General features: G+C 41.9%; 1 protein-coding gene across 2 annotated transcripts in view; it reads left to right on the top strand.

Annotated features, from left to right (window-relative positions):
• The window catches only part of slc49a4 (solute carrier family 49 member 4), a 148,585-nt gene extending 124,641 nt beyond the window's left edge, over positions 1 to 23,944 (top strand). Inside the window, exon 9 of one of the 2 annotated variants that reach the window (XM_073046136.1) lies at positions 21,705 to 23,944. In XM_073046136.1, coding sequence (XP_072902237.1) covers positions 21,705 to 21,820 — 116 coding nt within the window. In that variant the 3' untranslated portion in view covers positions 21,821 to 23,944. Of the gene's footprint in view, positions 1 to 10,444; positions 10,732 to 21,704 lie in introns of those variants that run through there. The other variant, XM_073046137.1, reaches the window with a different exon arrangement.
• Positions 23,945 to 26,203: the final 2,259 nt, after the last annotated feature.

The raw sequence follows: 26,203 nt of genomic DNA, 5'->3' as shown, positions 1-26,203 counted from the left end.
CCCCAATTAAAAATTTTCCTGTTCTCTCTGATTCTGTCCTTTTCCATGATAATGCTGAAGGCCAGGGAACAGTGATCACTGTCTCCCAGATGCTCACGCACTGAGAGATCTGTGACCTGACCCAGTTCGTTACCTAATACTAGATCCAGTATGGCATTCCCCCTAGTCGGCCTGTCAACATACTGTGACAGGAATCTGTCCTGGATGCACTTAACAAACTCTGCCCCGTCTAAACCCTTGGAAGTAATCATGTGCCAGTCAATATTAGGGAAGTTAAAGTCACCCATGATAACAACCCTGTTATTTTTGCACCTTTCCAAAATCTGTCTCCCAATCTGCTCCTCTCTGCTGCTACCAGGGGGCCTATAGAATACTCCCAGTAGAGTAACTGTTCCCTTCCTGTTCCTGACTTCTACCCATACTGACTCAAAAGAGGGTCCTGCTACATTACCCACCCTTCCTGTAGCTGTAATAGTATCCCTAACCACTCCTCCTCCCCTTCCCCCCCCCGTATCCCTTTTAAAGCACTGAAATCCAGGAATTCCATGTATGTATCCAAGCTCTCAGATCATCACCTTTGTTCCTGATGCTTCTTGCATTGAAGTACACGCACTTTAGCCCTTCTACCTTAACACTCTTTATTCTGTTTCTCTTTCCTCAAAGCCTCTTTATGTGTTAAATCTGGCTTTACTTCATGCACTATACTTGCAGCTCTCGCATGACCTTTATCCTCCTCCACCTCACTATCTGCTCTAACACTCTGGTTCCCCTCCCCCGCAAATCTAGTTTAAACCCCTCGGAGCAGCACTAGCAAACCTTCCCGCAAGGATGTCAGGCCCCCTCCAGTTCAGGTGCAACCCGTTCTGTCAGAACAGGTTCCACCTTCCCTGGAACAAGGCCTAATTGCCCAGAATCGTGAAGCCCTCCCTCCTGCACCAACTCCTTAGCCAGGTATTTAGCTGCATTTTCTTCCTATTTCTGGCCTCACTAGCACGTGGCACGGGTAGCAATCCTGAGATTGCAACCCTGGAGGTCCTGTCCTTCAACTTTGCACCTAACTCCCTAAATTCTCTTTGCAGGACCTCCTCCACGTCATTGGTCCCTACATGGACCATGACATCTGGCTGTTCACCCTCCCTCTTGAGAATACTGAGAACTTGATCTGAGATATTGCGGACCCTGGGACCAGGGAGGCAACAGACCATCCGGGATTCTTGATCTCTTCCACAGAACCTCTTATCCGTCCCCCTAACTATCGAATCCCCTATCACTATTGCTCTCCTCTTTTCCCTCCTTCCCTTCTGAGCTGAGGGTCCCAGTCTCGGTGCCAGAGATGCAACCACTGTAACTTGTCCCTGGTAGGTCGTCCCCACCAACAGTATCCAAAATGGTATACAGGTTTCCCGGGATGCCTTGAACGCACTAGTATGATATGGCATACCATTCAGGAGTCGAAAAGGTTGAGAAGAAATCTGGCTGTAGTTTGGCTTGATCTTGCAAATGTGTATGGTTCTGTTCCCCATGTCCTGATTGAATTCCTATAGATTCCTGCTAAGGTGAGGAACTTCATTATGCAGTACTACAATGATTTCCGGATAGGGTTTCCACTCAGCAGTTTACAACTAGGTGGCAGAGCTTGGACGTTGGTATCCTAATGGGATGTGCAATTTCACCCATCCTTTTTGTGTTAGCCATGGAGGTCATTGTGAGGGTTGCAGAATTAGTGGGACCAGGTGTCGCACTTGATGGCGGAGGGCAGTTACCACCAATATGTGCGTTCATAGACGATCTCACCCTTTTGGGTCCTAGCATGGAGGCAGTGGAAAGTGTACTATCTAGACTCGAGGCGCTGATGGATTGGGGAAGAATGAAGTTCAAGACCAAGAAGACAAGGAGCCTTGTTCTTAGGAGAGGAAAGCTGGTTGACTTTCATTTCACCCTTTGTGGAGAGGAGATTCCATCCATTCAGAACCAACCAGTTAAGAGCCTCGGGCGATGGTACACAGAGGAGCTGAGAGACACCAAGAGGGTTCAAGAGACAGGAGAACAGATCAGCAGAGGTCTGATGTCTGTCAACAAGTGTGGCTTGCCTGGCAAGTTGAAGTTGTGGTGCTTGCAGTACGGACTAATGCCACTGATAATGTGGCCACTAACTGTCTATGAATTTAAGCCAGACAAGGTGTGCTGCTTGTGGTGAGAAGGGAACACTTCAACATATTTTGAGTGTATGCAGTCAATCTTTCCAGCGGCGTGTACACTTGGAGACATAACAACGTTCTCGAAGTTGTAACAGAAGCGGTTGAGCAGAGAGTACTGCAACACAACTTACCTCATGCCCCATGCTGCACAGAACATCGCATACTATTTATGAAAGAAGGCTCCAAGTCAAGGGTGTACAGCGCAGGCCCACAATCAAGCATTACTTTCTTCAGCCAATGATTGGTGTGTCAAGGCCGACCTGGATGGGAAAGGCAGTTTCCTGGAGCAAATAGTTTTCACCACATTGCGTCCAGATATAATCGTCTGGTCTGACACCAGTAGAGAAGTGGTTATTGGTGAACTCTCAGTCCCCTGGGAAGACAACATCAATGAAGCCCATGAGCGCAAGTTAACCAAGTATGCAGAATTAAGATCAGAGTGCAGAGACAGAGGGTGGAAGGCCTCATGCTATCCATTCGAAGTAGGTGGCCGTGGCTTTATTGCGTTCACTTTCCAGGAGTGGCTGCATGAACTTGGCTTCACAAGACGAGAGATCAAGTCAACCAGCAGGGCTGTAGCTGAGGAGCAGAGACAGGATCATCATGGGTGTTAGACCAAGTACTTCCAGAGGGGCAGATAGTCGGACAGTGTATCCATCTTTTGTAAACTCTTCAGTAGTTGCACAGACACCTGAAGAGTAGACTATCTGTTGGATGGAAGCGACCAACAACTCTGATAGAGGCAGATGCAAAGTTGTTAAGCTCATCAGTTGGAGGTGGTGCTTTAGCACTGCTGGCCCACCACCTTGAGGTGATCATAAGCGGGCCAAAACTCCTGAAGACAGGTGGCAGATCAACTGATGATCCCACTGATGATAGCACGGGACAGTTAACATCTTAGTCCATGTGTATTTTCAATTCAATTCTTATTATTGATGGGAACAGCCACAGGGGTGCTCTGCTCATTCTGTCCATTCCCCTTCCCTCTCCTCACAGTCACCCAGCTACCTGTTTCCTGACTGTTAGGGGTGACTATCTCCCTGTAACTCCTGTTTATTTCTGCCTCTGCCTCCCGAATGATCCGAAGTTCATCCAGCTCCAGCTCCAGTTCCCTGACTCGGTTTGTCAGGAGCTGCAGCTGGATGCCTTTGCCCTACTTGCTGCCTCCATTACCCATTCCTAAGCTAATTAGATTAATTGAAGGAGCTGACCCGGCTTACCTGAATGGTAGCAAGCTTGTCTCAGCCTCTGCTCGTCGAAGCCTCTCAAGCCTTCCTACTCGTATCACCCGCTCCGTTAATCTGTTCGCATTTTAAACTCTCCCACTGCCTGACGTGCCTTTCACGTGCTTACGCAGTCATGCCCCGTTCCTAAGAGGAGACCTAATATTGAATCCTCTCTAGTCGGTACCTCTATATATTGATTTAGAAAACTTTCCTGAACACATTTTACAAACTCTAACCCGTCTAGACCTTTAACAGTATGGGAGTCCCAATCAATACACGGAAAATTAAAATCCCCTACTGTCACAACTTTATGTGTCCTCCAGTTGTCTGCTACATCTCTGCAGATTTGCTCCTCCAATTCTTGCTGTCTATAATACAACCCCATTAATGTGGTCATACCTTCCCTGTTTCTCAGCTCCACCCATATGGCCTCAGTAAACAATCCCTCAAATCTGTCCTGCCTGAGCACTGCTGTAACATTTTCCCTCACTAGCAATGCGGCCCCCCCCCCCCCCACTCTTCATCCCTCTGCCTCTATCACGTCTGAAAGATCAGAACTCTGGAACATTAAGCTGCCAGTCCTGCCCCTCCTGTAGCCAAGTTTCACTAATGTCCACAAAGTCATAATTCCACGTGTCAATCCACGCCTTCAGCTTGTCAGCCTTCCCCACAGTACTCCTCACATTGAAATAGACATACCTCAGAAGATTATTACCACCACACACAACCCTTTTATTTGTGACTTTGCATGAAACTTTAACATCATTTATTTTCACCCCCGCTCCACTATCTACTCTGTCACTCTGGTTCCCATCCCCCTGCAAATCTAGCTTAAACCTCCCCCCCCCAATAGCACTAACAAACCTCCCTGCAAGGATATTGGTCCCCCTGTAGTTCAGGTGTAACACGTCTCTCTTGTACAGGTCCCACCTGCCCCAAAAGAGGTCTCAATGATCCTGAAATCTGAAACCCTGCCCCCTACACCAGTTTCTCAGTCACGTGTTCATCCTCCAGAGCATCCTATTGTTACCCTCACTGGCACGTGGTACAGGTAGCAATCCTGATTTAACCACCCTCGAGGTCCTGCTTTTTATCTTCCTACCAAGCTCTCTGTACTCACTCTTCGATATGTACCATGACATCTGGCTGCTCACCCTCCCATTTCAGAATGCTGTGCACGCGATCAGAGACATCCTTGACCCTGGCACCTGGGAAGCAACAAACCATCCGGGAGTCTCTGTCGCGACCACAGAACCTCCTATCTGTACCTCTAATTATCGAGTCCCCCATCACTACCGCTCTCCTCTTCTCCCCCCACCCCTTCTGCACTGCAGAACCAGACTCAGTGCCAGAGATCTGGCTTCTGCAGCTTATCCCAGGTAAGTCATTCCCCCCAACAGTATCCAAATCTGTATACTAGTTGTTGTTGAGGGGAATGGCCACAGGGGAGCCCTGCTCTGCCTGCCCTTTCTCCTTGCCTCACCTGACAGTAACCCAATTACCTGTGCGCTGCTCCTTTGGCATAACTGCCTCCCTGTAGCTGCTATCTATAAACTCCTCATTCTCCCGAATGATCCGGAGGTCATCCAGCTCCTGCTCCAGTTTCCTAACGCGATTTGTTAGGAGCTGAAGCTGGATGCACTTCTTGCAGGTGTCATTGTCAGGGACACCAGAGGTCTTGCCAGTCTTGTGTGTGGTCTCTCATTGATTCTACTGTGTTTCTTTGTATTTACTGTGAATACTTACAAGCAACTAAATTCAAGGTTGTATATGGTGATATATATGTACTTTATAATAAACTTGCTTTGAAATTTGATAACTGTTCCTGACCCTGGTGGTGTGGGATCCTGTAAGGCTGCTGTACCTCCTTCCTGATGGCAGCAGCAAGAATAGAGAGCATGAATGATAACCCTAGTTGCTTGCTTGTTGATTGAGAGGTAGTCATCAAAAGGAGAAATGCACTTGTTTATTTCCTGCAGTCAGGAGCTGCTGCTGAACTCTTGTTTGTAAAGCAGAAAGACAGGTATAAGGCAGAGAAATGTCACAGGGTCATCTGGGAGTACTCCACATGTGAACTTCGTTGCAAGTTTGCCATTATTTGCTGAACCAAAGGTTATTAGTATATTATGATTGTTATGAATTTAATTACCTTGCATTCCTTCAAAACATTCTCCTCTTGGAACAGCCACAGGAATTGCACTTATGTGCTAACCACAGCTATCCATTTTTGCACATTCTTCCTCTAATTTTGGGCCTATATATGGTTAGAACTCAGAGGTTCAGTGCAAAATGAAGTGAATAGGATGTCAAAAGCTTTAGACTATATGATTTATTCTTGAGAATCTTCATTTCACTCCTGCTAAGCAATATTGATAGTTGTTTGCAACACACAAAATGCTGGAGGAACTCAGCAGGCCAGGCAGCAAAAAAAAGTACAGTGGACATTTCGAGCTGAAACCCTTCGGCAGGACTGGAGAAAAAAAGATGAGTAGATTTAAAGGGGGGGAGGGGAGAGGGAAACAAGGTGAAACTGGGAGTGGGGGTGAAGTAAAGAACTGGGGAGTCGGTTGGTGAAAGAGATACAGGGCTGGAGAGTTGGGGGGGGTCTGATGGAAGAGGACAGAAAACCATGGAAGAAAGAAGGGGGGGGGGAGAGAGAGAGATACACCGGAGAGAGGCAGGCGATGGGCAGGCAAGGAGATGAAGTGAGAGAGGAAATGGAGGCTACCCAGATGGAACACAAGCTGTTGTTCCTCCCATTTGAGTGTGGCCTCATCATGACAGTAGAGGGAGGCCATGGATTGACATATCAGAATGGGAAGTAGAATTAAAATGGGTCATCACTGGGAGGGAAGTGGGACCAAAAGTGTGTTGGCTGGGTGGGACTTATCCTTGATTATCCTGGCAGCACTGCTCCGACAGCATGTGGTGTAAAATGAGTCCAAGGATGGAAGGTTGCTTTGTGTGATGTGCCGGGCTAAGTTCACAATCTTCAATGATAGTGATAGTCATATCAATGACAAATTTCAGTTCCCATCACCAGTCACAATGTGGTGTGAATTTCAGGGGTTGTACAAGCCCTGCAACTTGTATAATGTTAATTGCTATCAAGGCCACATCTGCCCCTTTAGAGCCTTGGACGAGGCTCTGGGTCTGAAGTTGAGTTGCGTTCATGTAACAACTAGTAGTGTGCCATTGTTTTAAAGTTATATGAGAGAGAGATTGTTTCTTGATTCTCTTTTTAAAAAAATGCTCAAGTAAATACTTGCTGTAGTGAATTGTGTTCTATGTAAAGTCCTGTGTGGACTGATATGGAATTTTATTTTGTAACTATTACTAAGTTACCTTTCTGTAAAGAGAATTATTGACATTAAATGTTTTCCAGTAAAATGGCAGGATTAAAAGATAGGATCAGAACTCATAACTTGCATAAACTTGCTATATTGGCTAAGGTTTTCTCATGGGAGTGGTAGCAAAGTTTTCTTGTAACCAAAGGTCTGAGCCTAGAGAAGGAGCATGAATGTATACAGATAAAAGTTCCCCACTGGGCAGTAATGAAGTGACACGTTCAGTATTGTACTATGCTACATACATACATTCACAGCAAAGGTGATGGCTACCATTATCAATATAACCACCTACACATGGTCTATATCCCTCCATTTCTTGTCTAGCTATGTGTCTGTCTAAATGCCTCTTAATAAACATTCTGTAATATCTGCTTCCATGATTCAGGCACTTACCAGTCTGTTGGGGAGGGTGGCTGGGGAAGAATCATGCCTCCCCACCTCTTTTCAAATTTCCTCTTCACATGTTAAAATATGTCATTATTGTCATTTCCATCTTGAGACAGAAAAAGCTATCCCCACCATATCTATGCTTCTCCATGTACTTGTATCTGGTCACTCTCAGCCTCTGACATGCCACTCCAGGGAAAGCAATCAATGTTTGTCCAATCTTAAGAATGCATACTACTTAACCCACTGTACTACTCTCCCAACATTCATGACTGTGGTGCGGCACAGCTCAAGCACAATCTATAAATTCACCAATGACACAACTGTTGTTGGCAGAATGTCAGATGGTGACTGGGAGCACCAGATACAGTCGATGACCCCAACAGACTCACAGGTGAAGTGTTGCCTCACCTGGAAGGAGTTGTTTGGGGCTTGGAATGGTAGTGACAGAGGAGGTGTAGGAGCAGGTGCAGACTCACACTTCACCTGTGAGTCTGTTGGGATCATTTACTGTGTTCGGTGCTCCTGGTGTGGCCTCTTGTGTATCAGTGACATAGATTGGGAAACCGCTTCACTGAGCACCTATGCTTCATCCATCAGAAGAACCAGTATCTCCCAGTGGCCAACCATTTTAATTCCATTTTCCATTCCTATTCCGATATGTCAATCCATGGCCTCCTCTACTGTCGCGCTGAGACCACACTCAGAGAAACAGCACCTTATATTCTATCTGGTAGCCCCCTACCTAATGGCATGAGCATCTATTTCTCAAACTTCTGGTAATACCCCACCCTCTACTCCAGTTCACCATTCTCCATCCACTTTTCCCCCTCTCACCTGTCTCCTTGTTTACACATCGCCTCCCTCTGGTGTTCCTCCCCCCTTTCTTCCATGGCCTTCTGTCCTCTCCTATCAGACTCATCCTTCCAGCCCTATATCTCTTTCACCAACCAACTTCGTAAGACTTTACTTCATCCCTTCCCCTCCTGGTTTCACCTGTCACCTTGAGTTTTTCTATCCCCTCCCACCACCTATTAAATCTATTCCTCATCTTTTTTTTTCCTCCAGTCCTGCCCAAAATGTTGGCTGTACTTTTTCCATAGATGTTGCCTGGCCTGCTAAGTTCTTCCAGCATTTTGTGTGTGTTGCTTGAAATGCCAGCATTTGTAGATTTTTTTCTTGTTTGCAAGAGATGCAGATGGCATTTTTACAGGTAGCAGGGTGGAAAGCAGCACCAATGCACTCGACAGTGTAGCTTAGGAGGAGTTGGGGATGCTAGGGTAGGCTTGGAGCAGGGAGATTCCACATCAATTCTTTTCCATAAGTGCTGCCTGGCCTGCTGAGTTCCGCATTTTGTGTATTTTGCTTTGGATTTCCAGTATCTGCATATTTTCTTGTGTTTGTTTGCCTGGATGGTATATTGCCTCCCTGGTGCCAGGATGAGGGATGTCTCAGATCCAGTCCATGACATTCTCAAGGGTGAGGATGAACAGTCAAAAGTCTTGGTGCTTATTAGCACCAATGATACATTGGTAGACAAGGTGAGAAGGTCCTAAAAAGAGATTTTAGGCAGAGCCGAGAAACAAGACCTCTAGGGGAGTAATATCTGGATTGCTACCTATGCCACGTGCTAGTGAGATAAGAATATGATGATTTGGTAGGTGCATGAGTGGTTGAGGAACTGGTGCAGAGAGCAGGGTTTCAGATTTGTGCATCATTGGGATCTTTTCTGGGTTAGAACCTGTACAAAAGGGACTGGATACACCTGAACCCGAGGAGTCAGATATCCTTGAGGGCTGGTTGGCCAGAGTTGTTTGGTTGAGTTTAATCTAATTTGGCAGGGGGTTGGGTAACAGAGTGATAGTGCTGCAGATGAGGTAGTTGGTTTACAAATCAAGGCACTGTGTAGTGAGACTCCTAGCAAGGAGAGGCTGATGATGGAGCAAAATGTTGAGTCAACAGGATGAGTTGCAATGTAAAAGGCGGACAAAAGCAAAAAAGTTGAATACAGAACTAAAGATGATACATTTGATTGCGCTCAGTATACGGAATAAGATCGATGAACTTGGAGGCACACGATAAAATAGGCCATAATCAGCATGGTTTCCTCAGGGGAAAATCTTGCCTGACAAATCCTTGGAATTCTTTGAAGAAATATCAAGCAGGAGAATTGGTTGATGTGTACTTGGATTTTCAGAAGGTCTTTGACAAAGTGCCACACGTGAGGCTGCTTAACAAGCTACAAGCCTATGGTATTACAGAAAAGTTTCTAGCATGGATAAAGCTGGTCACCAGTGGTGTTCCACATGGGTCTGTGTTGGGACCAACTCTTTTTGCGTTATTTGTCAATGATTTGGATGATGAAATTGACAGTTTTGTTGCAAAGTTTGCAGGTGATATGAAGATATGTGGAGTGGCAGGTAGTTCTGAGGAAATCGGGAGGCTACAGGGGGACTTAGATTTAGATAATGGGTAAAGAAATGGCGGTGTCGGGAACTGTGCGGTCATGCACTTTGGTAGAAGAAATGAAAGGATGGATTATTTTCTAAGTGAAGAGAAAATACAAAAATCTGAGGTGCAAAGGAATTTGGGAGTCCTTGTTCAGGATTCTCTAAAGGTTAATTTGCAGGTTGAGTTGTGGTGAGGAAGGCAAATGCAATGTTAACATTCATTGCAAGAGGACTAGAACATTAATGTACTGGTGAGGCCTCACTTGGAGTATTATGGATAGCTTTGGAATAGCTTTGGTATTATGAATAGCTTAGAAATGATGTGCTGACACCGGAGAGGGTTCACAAAAATGATTCCATGATTGAATGAATGGCTAGTGAAATGAAGAGCACTTGACTGCTCTGGGCCTAGAATTTAGAAAAATGAGGAGTGACCTAATTGAAACTTATCAAATGGTGAAAGGCCTTAATAGAGTGGATGTGGAGAGGATGTTTCCTGTGGTGGGAGTGTCTAAGATTAGAGAACAGAGCTGGCAGCTGTGGAGGCCAAGTCTTTATGTATATCTAAGACAGAGGTTGATAGAACCTTGATTGGTCAGGGCATGAGGGATATGGGGGAAGGCAGGAGATTTGGGCTGAGAGGTATAATAGTCATAAATAGTCAAGTTTGTAACTTGAAGGAGATGTTAAGAGATAGTTGCATGATAATTTTCATTTCTCTGTAATTGTAATCAATTAGCGACCTATCTTTTATTAGTATAATGTCATGTTACTTATTTGAAAGCTGAGAAACTATGACCTTGAATATATTCTCTCGCTTCCCCTTCTATCAGGTAGAAGATACAAAAGCCTGAAAACGTGCCTTCAGCTCAAGCACAACATTTATCCCTCAGTTTCGAGACTTAATTTATTCCCTAGTATGGTAAAATAGACTCTTGACCTCACAATCTACCTCATTGTGACCTTGCACTTCACTGTACTAATTTATACTGCATTGTTATTATTATTTTACCTCAATGTACTGTTATAATGAGTTGATTTAAATGAGCATTACGAAAAATACTAATTTTCCACTGTACCTTAGTACATGTGACAATAATAAACTAACATACTATACATTAAAAGGTAAACTTTACCTTGTATACTTGTGTATTTTTTCATAAATTGTGTTGTGTTTCTTTGTATTTACTGTGAACGTCAGGAGGAAATGAATCTCAGGGTAGTATGACATGTATGTACTCTGATAATGAATTTACTTTGAAATGGTAACAGAGCATTCAATAGGCAAGCAATTGCATAATTAACTGTAAAGACACTTTTTAAGTCACCTTGTGGGGCTTATGGTTTGAGGATATGCAACTTCAGATACAGAAAATAATCAATGTATTTTTGCAGATACAGCAGATGCTCAGAAGGTTTGGATAGGGGCCAATTAGTGAATATGGGTTAAGGAGTAGGCTATCAGTGGAATAGATTTGCGGGAAGAATATTCATGTGAAGGTTGTGGACTCAATTAAGAAATGTCACTCCTGCTGTTTAAAAAAAAGCAATGACTGCTAATCTGGTAGAGATTAAATGGGTCAAAGGGTCTTTCCTAGCTGGATCAATGAGTGCCTAGTCTGTTTAGAGATTTAAGTTACTGTTCAGGTTGTGCCACTAGCACAATAGGTGTGTCAGCACTCCTTAATCCAATAAAATGATTTTAATGTGTTATAGTTCTACTTTCAGTACACTAGATGCTTTTAAAGGCCTCTAGAAATAGCAGATACAATAAATAGCCAGTAAACCTCTGTTCAGGGAAGAATATTAGACAGAATGCTAGGGGAGCTTCTTGTTTCTTAAACTAAACTGGAAAAATAGACTCAATTTCCCACATGCAGGACTGCTGCATAACTTGGGGAATTACAGAGTAGTAGAGAAGTGGGTCTGATTTCACTTGCACTAAAAATAATTTTGCTTTTCTGAAAATCTAGCATGTGCAATTCCACAAATTAGTTTCAAAGTTCACTGTAGAAAATGTTTCCTCTCAATACCATAAGGTTCCCTTTACAACTTATATCCTGTATAGTTGCAAATCTGTGACCTTCAGTGGTCATTACAAGAGAAAATCAGTAATGAAATACAAATTTGTAAATTTTATGCGAGGCATCAATAGTGAGAATGAATTCATTCCCTAGAATGAATATGTCAAAAACTTGAGCATATAGCTTTAAGGCGAGAAGAGGAAAGTTTAAAAGAGATGTGCAGGGTAGAGTTTTTTTTTTGTACAGTAAGTGATAGGTACCTGAAACAGACTGCTAGTAACTGTGGCAATTGCTTTTTGATAGGGACATGAATGAACAGGGAATGGGGGAACATGGACCATGGCAAGGAGAAGGAATTAGTTTAATTCAGCATCATGCTCTGCTGGTGTAAAGGCCCTTGACAAAAGTAGGATGTCTGTGGCAGCTTCATTGTTCTTGTAGGACCACAAAAAGTGAACACAGCCACACAAAGAGCCAAGTCAAGTTTTATGATGCTAACTAATCAGTTACCACCACCATGCCTATTATTGCAAAGCAAAAGCAAGGAGAAGATGCTGAGGATGTGTAAGAGTAATCTTTTTGTAAACTTGACAGGTTATAGCTCTATTGCAAAAGATGGTATTACATTAGTTTGATGTAGGAGAGTTGATCCTGATGGCCTGGCTTGTATTTATAACTTGATCAGCGTCACTAAAATATGGCCATGGATGCTTGAGAGTATAGGTTGGGAGCAAATTCCTTCATGTTCATATAATGAATTTCAAAAATGCTTAATTGAAATTAAAGCACTCTGAAGTTTTGCATTTGTAAAATAAAATGAGATGTAGATAATTTATGTATGGTGGGGCCTTACTTCTTCCATTGCTACCATACCATTATGAAAATTGCTTACCAGCTTTCACTATCAGGCTGTTTTTGGATTATCATCATGTGACCTTGTCAGAAGAAAGTTAAATCTGCCACACCACTACTGTCAGCCAGTCGATCGTTAAGTAGGCAGTTGCCAAGACTCTGAATTTTAGAGAGTTGCACCAAAACCAATGATGAGAAAGTACTTTTGGCAATCTTCAGGAACTGCATAAGAATTTTAGTGATGAAACAGGCTGTACATAATTGTCTTAATGCTAAAATATAAATTTACTTGTACTAAATTAATCTTGTATTTATCAAGGGTGTATTGATTCTCTTGTCAGCATTTCAAGAATGTTAAAATTATTGTGATCCTACAGGGCTTTTGGCAAATTAACCACTTTCAATGGAAGAGTGCTACAGTTGTGTTTCTGCACCGGTCAGTGTAACTGTGGGGAGTAGTGACTGCAAGCTTATATCTTTTACTGCTTAGGCTGTTACCTAGTGGTATTGATGCACAAGAGTTGACACAGTTGCCTCACTATTGAATCCATAAATTGCACTCACTCTTCAGACTGGTGAGACTAAGAGCCTCAATCTGTTTCTGCAAGCAATAGTTGTTCTGAATGACATGAATGTCCTTGAAACAGTAGTTCATAGTTATGGTTGCTTAAACAAAATTGGTGTGCATTTGAATCTTTTTGACCCAGATTTGCTGTCTTGAAAATTAATGATTTATTGATGTATTTTTGTGCTATATGACAGATGGCTGTGCAGCTGTAGATAATTCTGACTTGTTACAGCATGCAGGGTCTCTGAGTATGCATTCATATGATTCATTGATGCATTGGTCTCCTTTACATACATATCTTTGCATTAACTCTGGACTGGGCAATCCTCTGGTTGTTTTTTTTTGAAACACTGCTGGGCCATTAATGTTTGATGTGCTCTGAACTGCCTTGTGACACATTTAATATATCGAATTCATTTTACTGCTTAGAAAGGTCCATGACTAAATTCCAGATTGTCTACATGTGCCATGACCTTTTCCTCCTCCTTCCAAACTCCAGATTGAAACTTTCAGCTGCTGACTTATGAATTATGTATTCGTCAAGGCAACATTCAAACTTTTCTATCTGATCATTGAGGCATGAAGGAAGTGTTTAGCATGCACAAGTAATGCTCACTCAGGTTATGTCCAAGTCTGCATAAATTGAGATTCCTTCACTGAACGTGTGGCAGAGATAAAGCTTTAAAATAAATTGGAGTTGATTTTTAAGAGCTTGAATAAAATGATATGTTAATGGAGTGAGTTATTGAAGGTGTTGAAATGGAAAAATGGACAAGCATTTTATTGTTTTGACAAAATTTACATAAGCAATGGGACAAATTGAGCTGATTGACAGGTGCTGGTTCTGCAGGGAGCCACTGTCAGCCATTCACTGCTCAGATTCTCTTGTACTTTCACAAATGCTTGGCTAAACTCGAAAGTTTTAAGCAAGCTGGGGGTCAAAAGCCAGTACATTAGTCCTCTCTCGTTGCCACTGGACACCATTGAGTCCTGCAGTAGAACATTGACATCCAGATGCTACATGGACGCACCTTAACAGCAGGGAAAGCTGGAGTTGCTAATACCATGGAAAAGGTCGATATTTCAGTTGTTGACATTATTTTGAAATTTGAAGTCATTTTAAAATTTAAAGGTCTAATTTCAATAGTTTTTAAATGTTCCTGAAAGCCATTTTTTAAAGTTCCACAAATTTCTGTAAATAAATAAAATCTTTCACAAGAGATTGCAACAAAGAGATGCAGTTCAGCAATACAACACCCGAGCCCTACACTTTAAATCAATTGAATATTGGAAGTTCCTAGATAGTGAACGTGGAGAGGATGTTCCCTATAGTGAGAGAGTCCAGGACCAGAGGGCACCACCTCAGAATACAAGGATGTCCCTTTTAAAACAGATGAGGAATTTCTTTGGCCAGAAGGTAGTGAATCTGTAGAACTCATTGCCACAGACAGCTGTAAAGGCCAAGTCTTTGTGGATACTTAAAGTGGAATTTAGTAGGTTTTGATTGCGTCAAGAGTTATGGGGAGAAAGTAGGAAAATTGGGAATAAAGTTGAGAGGGATAATAAGTCAGCCATGACTGAATGGTGGAGACTTGATGCACCAAATGGCCTAATTCTGCTCCTGTGTCTTATGGTCTTGTTGCTCTGATACTACTTTCTCCTTGTTAGTCTCCTACGAAGTGTAGAGAATCAGCATATTCAGCCCCTGTAACAAGGCATCATTGATGGCTAGTCCAGCTAGCAGGCTAGATCTTAACTGATTCTGGCCACTTAGCATCTGAGTAGTACATCAGCAATATTACTAATGTGCAAATCAACTCAATGACGTATTGTAAATTAGCTGAAGCTAGCTTTAAAAAGAATACGTCTCATCCTTAACCTTCCCAATGGATGTCTAGTGTTCATCCCTAGTCTGGCAATGTCAGCTTTATCCCACCAGTGTGGTGGAACATTATATGGATAGGAAGGATATAGAGGGATATGGATTAAACAGCTCAGTGCAGCAGTTTGGTCAGCATGGGCAAATTGGGCCAGAGGACCAGTTTCTGTGCTTATAACTTTATGACACGATTACTGACTCATTTTGGGGAAATCCAGGATGGACAAAATGACAGTAAGTAATTAGCAATATAATCTGGATCCTATTTAAAGAAAAATAAGTTCATTGGAACAGATTGTGAATTGCTTTGAAGGAATTTTGAAGTATCAGATGTTTAGAGGCATAGGTAGAGTGAATGTTTTCCTACAGTGAAAATGGCTAACTAAAGGAGGCATAATTATATCACAAATAAGAGAGAATCTGCAGATGCTGGAAATCCAAGCAACATACACAAAATACTGGAGGATATAATTTGAATATGCTTGGAGGAAAATACGGGGGAACGTCAGAGGTATTTCTTTTTAATCCAGTGGTAGATGCATGGAACATGCTTGCAAGGTTGCTTGCAGATACATTAGGGACATTTAAAAGACTTGTATCAATGAAAGATAGAGGGCTATGTGTGAAAAGAGGCTTAGATTGATCTTAGAGTAGGTTAAAGAGTCGGCACAACAGTGTGGGCAGAAGGATCTATGCTGTGCTGTCATGTTCTTCTTCTTATTGTGTCCACGGACAGTCTATACATGGCCCAGCCAGAACTGGACACATTTTTGTGCCTCGTCATTGAATTCAGCAAGACCTGCAACAGTGCAGGGTTCCTCTAGCGATGGGCATTGCAGGAGATGTTGCATAGTTTGTGGCTCAGTTGTCAGGCTGGTTGTATATCCCCATTTGCTAGTGACACCTGTAGTGTTCTGTGTTTTAATCATTATTTTTCCACTCTGATATTTTCTTTCTGCTTTTTTGGTTGAAGTGTCTATGACTGTTCAGCAAACGGAGTTGTATCATGAGTGCATACTTAGTGTTCCAAGGAAGTGGTTTAAAAATTGAGTGGTTCAGTTTGTTTTTATATTCTTGATTGCCTTTCCTTTTGTGCCCTCTTTACAAACTCAGCAGAATACTATATTATTCTCCTGAGCAAGCTGGCAGACAAGAATGATAATCAAACGATTCAACTTGTAAATGGCTTGGTCTTGTGGTTGGAAAGGTATGTGAAGAAAACAACAGAAAAATGAGCAACATTTAGAAAATAAAAAGATGACCTCAGTCTGAGAATGGTTGACAATTCTGCCAGAAATATATTCCCTTAAAGTCCATGACTGAAATAGTTTTTGGGTTTTATGACAGCTTATTTTAGACTCTATGTACCTATATTGCAAAATTGCTTTAATGCTTCAATATTAAATTCAATTATCTTGCGTGGTTGTTACAGACTCATTGAAATTTTACAGTACAAAAAGGATATTTGGCTCCTCTGAGTTTTTAGCCTGTTGTATTTGGAGTTTTATATTAGGAGCATCAAAGCATTGAAGGAGGGTTAGTCCTAATTCTGTTCTGTATCCTGAGACAATGCTCCAGGTTCTAGACATCTCAGCCAGGAAGAGTATCTTCCCTTCATTCAGTCTGTTGATCCTGTCAGGATTTTGTACGTTTCAGTGCTTTCTTTTCTCTTGCTTTTAAATTTTAAGAGATTGAGCTTTATTTGTCACATGTACATCAAAGCATAGAAATATGCAACGAAAAGCATCTTGTGTGTCAAGTCAAGTTAGCAAGGATTGTGCTGGGCAGCCTGCAAGTGTTACACAACTCACTGACTCTGATGATACATCTTTGGAATATGGGAGGAAACTGGAGCACTTGGAGGAAATCCATGCAGTCGTAGGGAGAGCGTGCAAACTTCTTACAGACAGCAGCGGGAATTGAACCCCGATTGGTGACCATTGGCTCTTTTAATGCAAAGGGTTAATTTACCTGTCAGTTGAAAGTCAATTCTCCCATTTCAGTTGCTGATTGGCCTGTTTGAATGGTTTAGCAGCTCTCTCCCATTGACAGGCTTTCACCCCACTGGCTTCCAATTTCAGGCATCCTTGGGATACAAGAATAATGCGTGGGAGAAGCTCTGTCTCATTTCGCTAGGGGCTCCCTTCAGACTGGGTCACAACTAGGGCTGAAGAACCACTGGGAAAGTGTACTGCAAATAGGAGGGCCCACGTGCACACTTAGATAGGTACCTGTTGAACTGTAGGGACTTAAGCAAGTACCTATCGAGCTAGAAGTATTTTTGAATGTTTAGTGTCATAGTTTTGTAACTTGGGGAAGCTTAGATAAATACTTGTTTGACTTAGGTGCTTGGTTGAGTGTTTCATTGTTTGTTTGTAAATAATGTTATGACCCCAGCCACCTCCTTTGTGAGATTCGCAAGAGCCCTAGTCAAGGGGGGGGGTCAAATGACCCAAGAGAGAGAGGGAGACGTGCTGAAGACCACGTTCCCCCGGGAAGCAGAATAAAGCGACTCTTTGACTATTGTCTCATGAAGACCACGTGTAAAGCCCTCGGGCAAAGTGGGCTGGTCGCTCAACAAGACAAAAACCTCAGACATAGCCATTGTCTTGGGAGACACCTTTGTGGGATAAGGAACTGGCCTACGTGCAAAATCTCAGGGCAAAGTGAGGTGGGTGATGGGGGAAGGATTGCCTCGCCCCCCCCCCACCCTGATGGACATCTACAACCCTGCCAGTCCAGATAAAAGGTGGGCTGCTGAGGCAGACGCACCAGAAGATACGCGAGAATTCCTGCGACCGCGTTTTGAGAGCGACAGCCGGTGGTGGGGTCCGTGTGCGTCCTTTCCTTGCCTGGGATTGGCGACCTCACCACGGAAGAACGGCCTAGCTACAGGGGAAGCCACAAATGAGAGTCCATTCCCCAACGAGACTTCCGACTACCTCCTACAGGTTGGAAAACCTGTCGGGTAAATGTTTCATTCTCTCTCTCTCCTTCTAACAAAAGTGCACCAACGCGACACCACGACAATGGCAGCGGGTGGAACTGCAGTGACCGCAAAAAGACTTTTAAATATCCAGTAAACAATATATATCCACATTACCCCTAGACAACGATAGAGCTTATTTCTGATTGATTATCGAATGTACTTCCTAAGAAGGTTGGCGTCATTCAATGTCTGTAGTGAGATGCTGAAGATGTTCTATAGGTCAGTTGTGGAGAGCGCCCTCTTCTTTGTGGTGGCGTGTTGGGGAGGAAGCATTAAGAAGAGGGACGCCTCACGTCTTAATAAGCTGGTAAGGAAGGCGGGCTCTGTCGTGGGCAAAGTACTGGAGAGTTTGACATCGGTAGCTGAGCGAAGGGCGCTGAGTAGGCTACGGTCAATTATGGATAACTCTGAACATCCTCTACATAGCACCATCCAGAGACAGAGAAGCAGTTTCAGTGACAGGTTACTATCGATGCAATGCTTCTCAGACAGGATGAAGAGGTCAATACTCCCCAATGCCATTAGGCTTTACAATTCTACCGCCAGGACTTAAGAACTTTTTAAAAGCTATTATTAATGCTTTTTGAGATGGTGATTTAGATGCATATCATATTTTTTTTTACTGAGTTAAGTATTGTATGTAATTAGTTTTGCTACAACAAGTGTATGGGACATTGGAAAAAAAGTTGAATTTCCCCATGGGGATGAATAAAGTATCTATCTATCTATTACTATACCTGTGCTTTAGATTGAGTTGTGACGACGTATATGATCTGAATGTTTTGTATTAACCATACGTTTGTGCCCCTTTATAAATAAAAACGTTTGAAAATAGTAGCATCAGGCTTCGGTGGATCCATCTATCTTTGCTGGAAAATTACCCGGTTACTGGGGAACGTAACAATAAGTAGTTGACATGTTTACTTGCAATCTTCAGTCCCTCTTATGGAATCCGTGAACCTGACTCCTTGGAATAGCACTGTAGAAACCACTATACTGTTATCTGAGGAATCAGTCTAGTGAACCACAGGTTCACTCCCTCTGCTTATAAGGGTATCCTTTCCTGGGTAAAGAAACCAAGGTGACACATTGTGGAAACATATATGTCTGTGCTACAGAGAAGTAGATCAATGAAGAGAATGTCTTCATAGTGGTCCTTCATCATGATGCAGGGCTCCTGACCCAAAACATCAACCATCGTTCTGCCCCCACAGATATAGCCTGACCCATTGAGTTTCTCCACCAGTTTGTCTTTCCCTGGCACACAACATTCCTGGTGTGATCTCCCTTAGAATCTGTATAAAATTGTTTTGTACACCAAGAAATCCTCACTTCTGCATTTAAAGCATATTGTGAAGATCCCTGCATATTTTCCTGCAGTGACTGATATGAAGTGACATCTGGATCTTGTCGTTTAATGTTCTGCCTTTTCTGTGTTTCCTACTAAAATGATTGACTTTCATTTAGCCATTTTATTCTGCATCCTCCATGTTTTGCTTATTTACTCAACTCAATAGCCTTAAAACCTCTTGCAACTTTAAATTCCACTAGCTTTGTATCCTCAAATTTAGAAATAAACTAGACAACGGGGTGACCCATTGGGGCACCTTTTGAGAGAAAGGTAGTGCAGTCTGATGTGACCAGAATGAACATTAAATTTTCAAGAATGCTATTGGTATTGCTTTGCTTTGGAAATTGAAGATGAAAAACTCAAGTTTATTGAAGAAGAAAGATGCGTAGCAAGGCAAATACAGCTCCTCTTGGTTTAACAACGGAGACTTTTGATGGCAACATTTTTAGTTTTCTTCTGATGGATCGGAGACTCAGCTGACAGCTCACTCCAACTCCCCCTCCCTCCGTAGAACTGCCCTCCCTACTTACCGTCTAACCTGGGTTTCAACTCAACCATATGAACTACATCTCCCACAGTGCACGTCGGGAGTGACAGACCAAACGCAGACGCAGTCCCTTTCCGCTGGTGGGGGTGGGTGGTGTTGACGGGTTATCACGAGATATATTTGGAGAAGTTGAGCTTTTCACAGTTTAAACTTTTGGAGAAATTGTTCCATGTTTTTCCATGTTTCATCCCTAGCTCCAAATGCAATCTGCTATTCAATTATGGACCCATTTCTATCCTGCAGCTCCAACATTAATTTTTTAAAAGTGGTGCCCCCTCAGATTTTTTTCATTTATGATGGCTTGAAGCTGAACACAAATATAATTTTAGACAACTTGCATCACATAGGAATTAAGAGAAACAAATTAATTTTCATTGAATATAATGTGTTTAATTGCACAACAGTGCTGACGCTTTGTAATAGTTCAACAAAGCTAAAAATGTTTTGTTGATTATTTTCACTTGTACTCAGTGTGCGAATCTTTTTGCTTACATATCTAACAATAATTAGCCAGCATCGATGGATTCCAGCTGCCCTGATACTGTTTCTACTTGATTGAATGTCCCGTTGAAACCTTTCACTGTACTTAGATATGAAGCAGTAACACCAAAGCCTCCAAGATGCTGATTATTCTTGATGATGTGGTTGGCACTCCCCTAAATGGACATGACCGCTGTCCTTTGACTGCAGCAATAGGTTTTATGGATGTCTCGAAGCATGTCATTGCAATAAGATTTATTTATCTCTTATTGATGGGTGGCAGTTAGATCTGTCCCAATCCTGCACATGCTGTTGGTGATTAGCAGAATCTGACTGCTCGAAGTAGAGCTGCCCTGCCCTGCCCTTTTGCTCCAGTTGGTGTCACTGCTGAAGGTGGCCATGCGCATGCGTCTTGGTGCCACGTCCCAATTTCCATGGTGGCGAATCAGTTCTCGGGTGAAAATGGAGCAGTTGATTTTGGCGAGTGAACAATTTTACACAAATATATAACCCTGAACTTTGCATTCTGTAAGTTAGCGCATTTTAAGTCAATTTAGCCAAAAATAGTGCCACTGTAATGCTTCCTTTGTGCTAATTGGAGGTCACAGACAGACAGACCATGAGAGTTTTAGTAGTATATAGATTGTGAATAGCTGGGAACAAGCAGTATTCAACAAGTCCCCTCCTGCTATCCTGAAAAAGACTTGAATTTCCTGTCAGTTTTACACATGCCAGTACATTATCGCCAATCCCATGTGCTTTCATTTTGCACACTAATGTCTCGTGAGACTTACTGAAAAGCATTCTGAAACTCAAACTGAATCATTTCTGGTTTTCTGTAAAATATTCTATCAGTTACATACTGCAGATCCAAAATAATGTTGATACAGTACCAAATCACGCAGCTATAAGGGATTCTGCAGGGATTTCCAAATTTCTATTACACACATCATTCCCCATCATTCCTTTTATGATGTGTTTTCTTAAAAATAATCAGATTGTGCAGTAATGTAAATGGAAAATACTAAAAAACACAGGTCAGGTAGCATCAATGGAAAATGAGAGCCAAGATTTGTCATTTCATTGACCTATATTCTCAGCTATGCTATCAATTAAACATTATAAAATTTTCTGTTTTGTCTTTGATTGTGGCCTTGTGTAACTGATGGCTGTAAGTTTCAATGTTGTTACACTAGGGACAGAGCATTGGACATTCTCAAACCATGCACAATAACCATTATGTGACATTTTCTTTGGAGCTAATGCTGTTAGCTTTCTCAATTGTTACCATCAGGTGGTGAAGAGCAACTGTTCCTTGTCAAATTTAGCTTTGTGTATTCTTACAGACATGATGAATGATTGTCTTTAAGGAAATGACAGTGCTTTTCTTTTTGTATTTTCAGATGTTTCCTGGCTCAATTGGTGCCTGACTGCATCGTGTATGTTCAGTCTTATCCTCATTCTGTTGTTCAAGGAATCCTATGATAGACTCTACCTTGATGTTCTTGTCTCCGTTTGATGTTGTGTCGACAAAAGAAGTGGATGAATTTTAAACTCCCCAGGGAATTGAGTTGCACAATCGTTAGGAATTGCACTTTTTCCAAAACAGGAATGGACAAACTCAAACTTGTAGATTTTTCCACTGGTGTTTTTGTTTTAATTCAAACATGATGACATCAATTAAAATTATTAATATTGTAGGATTTGCAATGTGTGTGAAACAATAAGCTGATGTGTGTGTGTTCTGTGAATGATGGACTGTTTTAAGAGTGGAAGTGTCCTGGTACTGATGATGCAATCAACGCAGACAAAACAAGTGGTGGACGACAGTTTAAAAATTCTCTACAGCTACCACAGTTGAACAATCATACTTTCGATTTTATTGTGGCAAATGCCTTTCTTGAGGCTGAAGAAGGCAATTGTGAAGAATTACTATTTAATGCAATTGAGTAGGAAAGGTTAGTGATACCTGTAATATCAAGTATGTTCTTCCTGTTATCAGTTTAAGTTGTACTGCATGGCAAAGTTGACAAGATAGGATCAAATCAGAATTATTATGTTGACTTGACCCAACATTAGATGGGCATGGTAGGCATAAGGTTATTACAGAATGTACTGGAATTGCCAATGGGAAATGGTAGTAAAGTACTGAATGCAAAGTAATAGTTTCTGTTTACACAAATAATTATCTCCTCAGAGATTTCAGCATCCAGTCACTGTTTACTAGCGTATCACTATTATTTTCTCAGTTGGTTGTACTTTTTGTTTTTTTTTCTCTGGCACAGTCTAGTGTGGTTGTCACTAGCCAGTAATCACGAGCAACTGATGAGGGAAAGAATTGCTAAGCACAAGAGCAATCTGGGTGCACTGACACCAAGAGATACATTAATGCCATGCATTCCCTCGCCTCACTTTATGTGGAGATTCTGCAGTCACTTGCGAAAGAATTGAGTGCTTTCCTTCACAACTTGAAATTATTCATAAATTGGAGTTCTGACAGCATATTTTGGGGACTGTGGTAGTTTTGTCCCAGCAATTATGTTCTCTTACTATTTCAATTTGTGTCATTTTGTTTCCACTTTTTTTTGACTTAAATGTTTTCTAAAATTCTGATAAAATTCAGTAAAGGATGAGGAATAGTTATTTCTTAACAACAACATCCAAACCGGAACTATAGATCGATGCTAGATAGAGGTTCAGAAGTTTGTCCATCTTTTTCTACAGAATTTGAATATCAGATGCTGCTATCAAAAGTGAAAGATGAATTGAAATATATTCTTAAAAAAGAGTATATTACCCACGTTACTTACCTGTTGCATGACCAATGTGAACTGTTAATGATACGCAAGCAAAGGCAATTTTTCTAACGTAAGCTATTTTACTTTTTTTAAAAATTGCATTTGTTCTGCATTGTAGGGAGGTGGCAATGAAAGAGAAGCGGTTAATCTGTTTTCAGATCCCCTTAATTATACTCTTACATTATATCATTTTTTTCATGTGTCAAGTGCCCAGACTCCAGCTTCTTATGAAAGCAGTTCTCCTTCATCCACCCACTCCCCGTCCACCTCCGCACCAAGATTAGAGAGTGAAGTACAATATCTTTGCCATTAAATTTGATTCAGGTGTTAGAATGTATGATATGAAGAGAATGTATGATATTCTACCCTTGTGTTGTATATATTCCACTCTCCCCCTACTCTGATATTAGGATATACCTCAGCATTTCAAAGATTAACAATTTTTAAGAATGAAATATTGGTCTTTACTCATTCAATTTTACCAACCCTTTACAAATTTCGATTTGTAGTAGATTTTGTCTTTCTGCTTGTCTTATCCTTAGGTGGATATTTTGTTTTGTAACTGTTGTCTAAAATTACAATCATAACTTTTATTTTTAAGCATTGTGTTCTGAAGATGAAGTTGCATTAAATATTCTAAGATTTGCTACTGTAGGCAAAGTATATTTCTCAAATTATAATATTTGTAAACTGGCCTTCTGTCAAGTTGTTTTTAAACCATTGCACAATGTTCTGTATCTATCTCTGAAGAATTAAAATGTACCTTTTCTGTGTATGCAGGATACATCCTTATTATAAGTTTTCAAAATGTGACAATGTAAATAAACTGTGGAAACTGGAAGAAAGATGTGGTTAATTACACTGAAACTAACAATTTAGTTGATCAGATTGTAAGCAATTGAACAACCCTGTGATGAGACTAAATGTTGAGATCTGCTACAGGAACTCAGCTAATCGGGCAACATCGGTGGAAGGGGTGGGGGTGTAGGGGAGGAATTGTCAATGTTTCATGTTTCAACCTGAAATACTGACAGTTTCTTTCCCCTCCACAGTTACTGTCACTTTCTTGTCAGCTTGAGCCAGTCTGACCATTCTCCTTTGACCGCTGTCATTCACAAGGCTTTTTCACCCAGAGAACTGCAACTTACTGGCTGTTTTTGTTTTTTTTTGCTTCATTGCTGTAAACACCAGAGACGGTTGTGCATGAAAATCCCAGGAGCTCAGCAGTTTTTGAGATGCTGAAATTATTGGCACCAACAATCATTTCACAGTCAAAATCAATTAGATCACATGTTCTTCACATACGCATAGAACGTCTTGGGGTTCTCCTTAATCCTACATGCCAAGGCCTTTTCATGCCCCCTTCGAGCTCTCCTAAGTCCTTTCTTAAGCTCCTTCCTGGCTACCCTATATTTCTCATAAGGTCCTCCTACTTCCTGCTTCTTATACCTAACATATGCTTCCTTTTTCCTCTTGACGAGTTGTCTCACATGTTTCGTCAGCCACGGTTCCCTTTTCCTACCATTTTTTCCTTGCCTCAGTGGGACAAACCTATCCTGAACCCAGCTCAAACTTCTCCCACTTCTGTGCTTTCCCCTTTGAACATCTGGTTCCAATTTACTCTCGCTAGTTCCTGCCTCATCCCTTCAAAGTTAGCCCTTCCTCAGTTAAGCCCTTTACCATTTCGTCTGATTTTATCCCTTTCCATAGCTATGCTGAAGCTAGCTATTAGAATATCATCCACTAAGTTTACCACTACTGATGTCAGTCTCGCCAGTCTATAATTTTCTGGTTTATTTTTTAGAGACTTTCTTAAACAGCGGAACATCATTAGCTAATCTCCAATCCTCCAGTACCTCACCTGTCACTAAGGATGATTTAGCCTCCGCTAAGGCTCCTGCAATTTCTACACTTGCTGCCCATAAGAGTCCAAGAGAACACCTTGTCAGGCCCTGGGGAATTTCTCCACCCTGATTTGTCTCAAGACTGCAAACACATCTTCCTCTGTAATCTGTCTCACCTCTGTGTCCATCTTCTGAATAAATACAGATGGAAAAAATCTATCGTAGATCTCCCCTTCTCTTTTGGCTCCACATGTAGATAATCATTCTGATCTTCCAGACAACAATTTGGAGTGAGACTTCGCTTGGAGTATTGTGATTAGTTTTGGGTGCCTTTTCTAACAAAGGGTGTGCTGACTTTGGAGCAGATTCAAAGGAGGTTCGTGGAAATGATTCCAGGATTGAAAGTCTTATCATGAGAAGTGTTTAATAGCTCTGAGCCTGTACTCACAGGAATTCAGAAGAATGAAGGAGGTATCTCATTGAAACCTATCAAATGTTGAAAGACCTTGATAGAGTGTATGTGGAGAGGATGTTTCCTATGATGAGTATTCTAGGACCAGAAGACACAGCCTCAGAATAGGGTCATCTATTTAGAATGAAGAAAAGGAGGGTTTCTGGTGATGTCATCGTTGAGAATGGCAGCTTAAGTCACTAGCCCCTCCGGAAAAACGCATATTAAGCCCCGTTAACTCATCAAATATAATATTTTTTGAAAAATATTTGAACTGAAAAGGGGCAATAATGGGGAAAAAGAATGGAAATAAAAAAAGCGACACTGCGAAGCCTGTGGCTGAGAGGAGTGCAGCGAGCGGCTCTCCTACCCAACCACGTTCTAGCGAGGCAGATGCCGGGCCTCGTTCAGATGAAGTGGTGATTATCTTCAAAATCCTGAAAGAAATAACGGTCCAGAAAGAAATAAAGCTGCAGCTCCGTGATATTAAGTCAGAGCTCGCCAATGTCAATCCAAAAATAGAGGTGGCAGAGACTCGAATTGAGAAGGTGGAAGATCGCATTCAAAATGTGGAACGGATACTGAGTAAGACAATAAAAATATTAAATCACCGAGAAGGTAAACTGCTTGACCTGGAGGGAAGATCACAGAGGAAAAATATCAGAATCTACAATGTTCCCGAAGGTGCGGAGGGCTCATCTATGACGGAATTTGTCGGAAAATTACTGCAGGACGCGCTGGATCTTCCCCCCGCTATGGAGCTGGAAGTCGAAAGAGCCCACCGCGCGTTAGTCCCGAAACCTACCCAG

This window comes from Hemitrygon akajei, chromosome 5 (assembly GCF_048418815.1).
Source record: "Hemitrygon akajei chromosome 5, sHemAka1.3, whole genome shotgun sequence".
Lineage (NCBI taxonomy): Eukaryota > Metazoa > Chordata > Chondrichthyes > Myliobatiformes > Dasyatidae > Hemitrygon > Hemitrygon akajei.
This window is presented reverse-complemented; position numbering and strand designations above follow the sequence as displayed.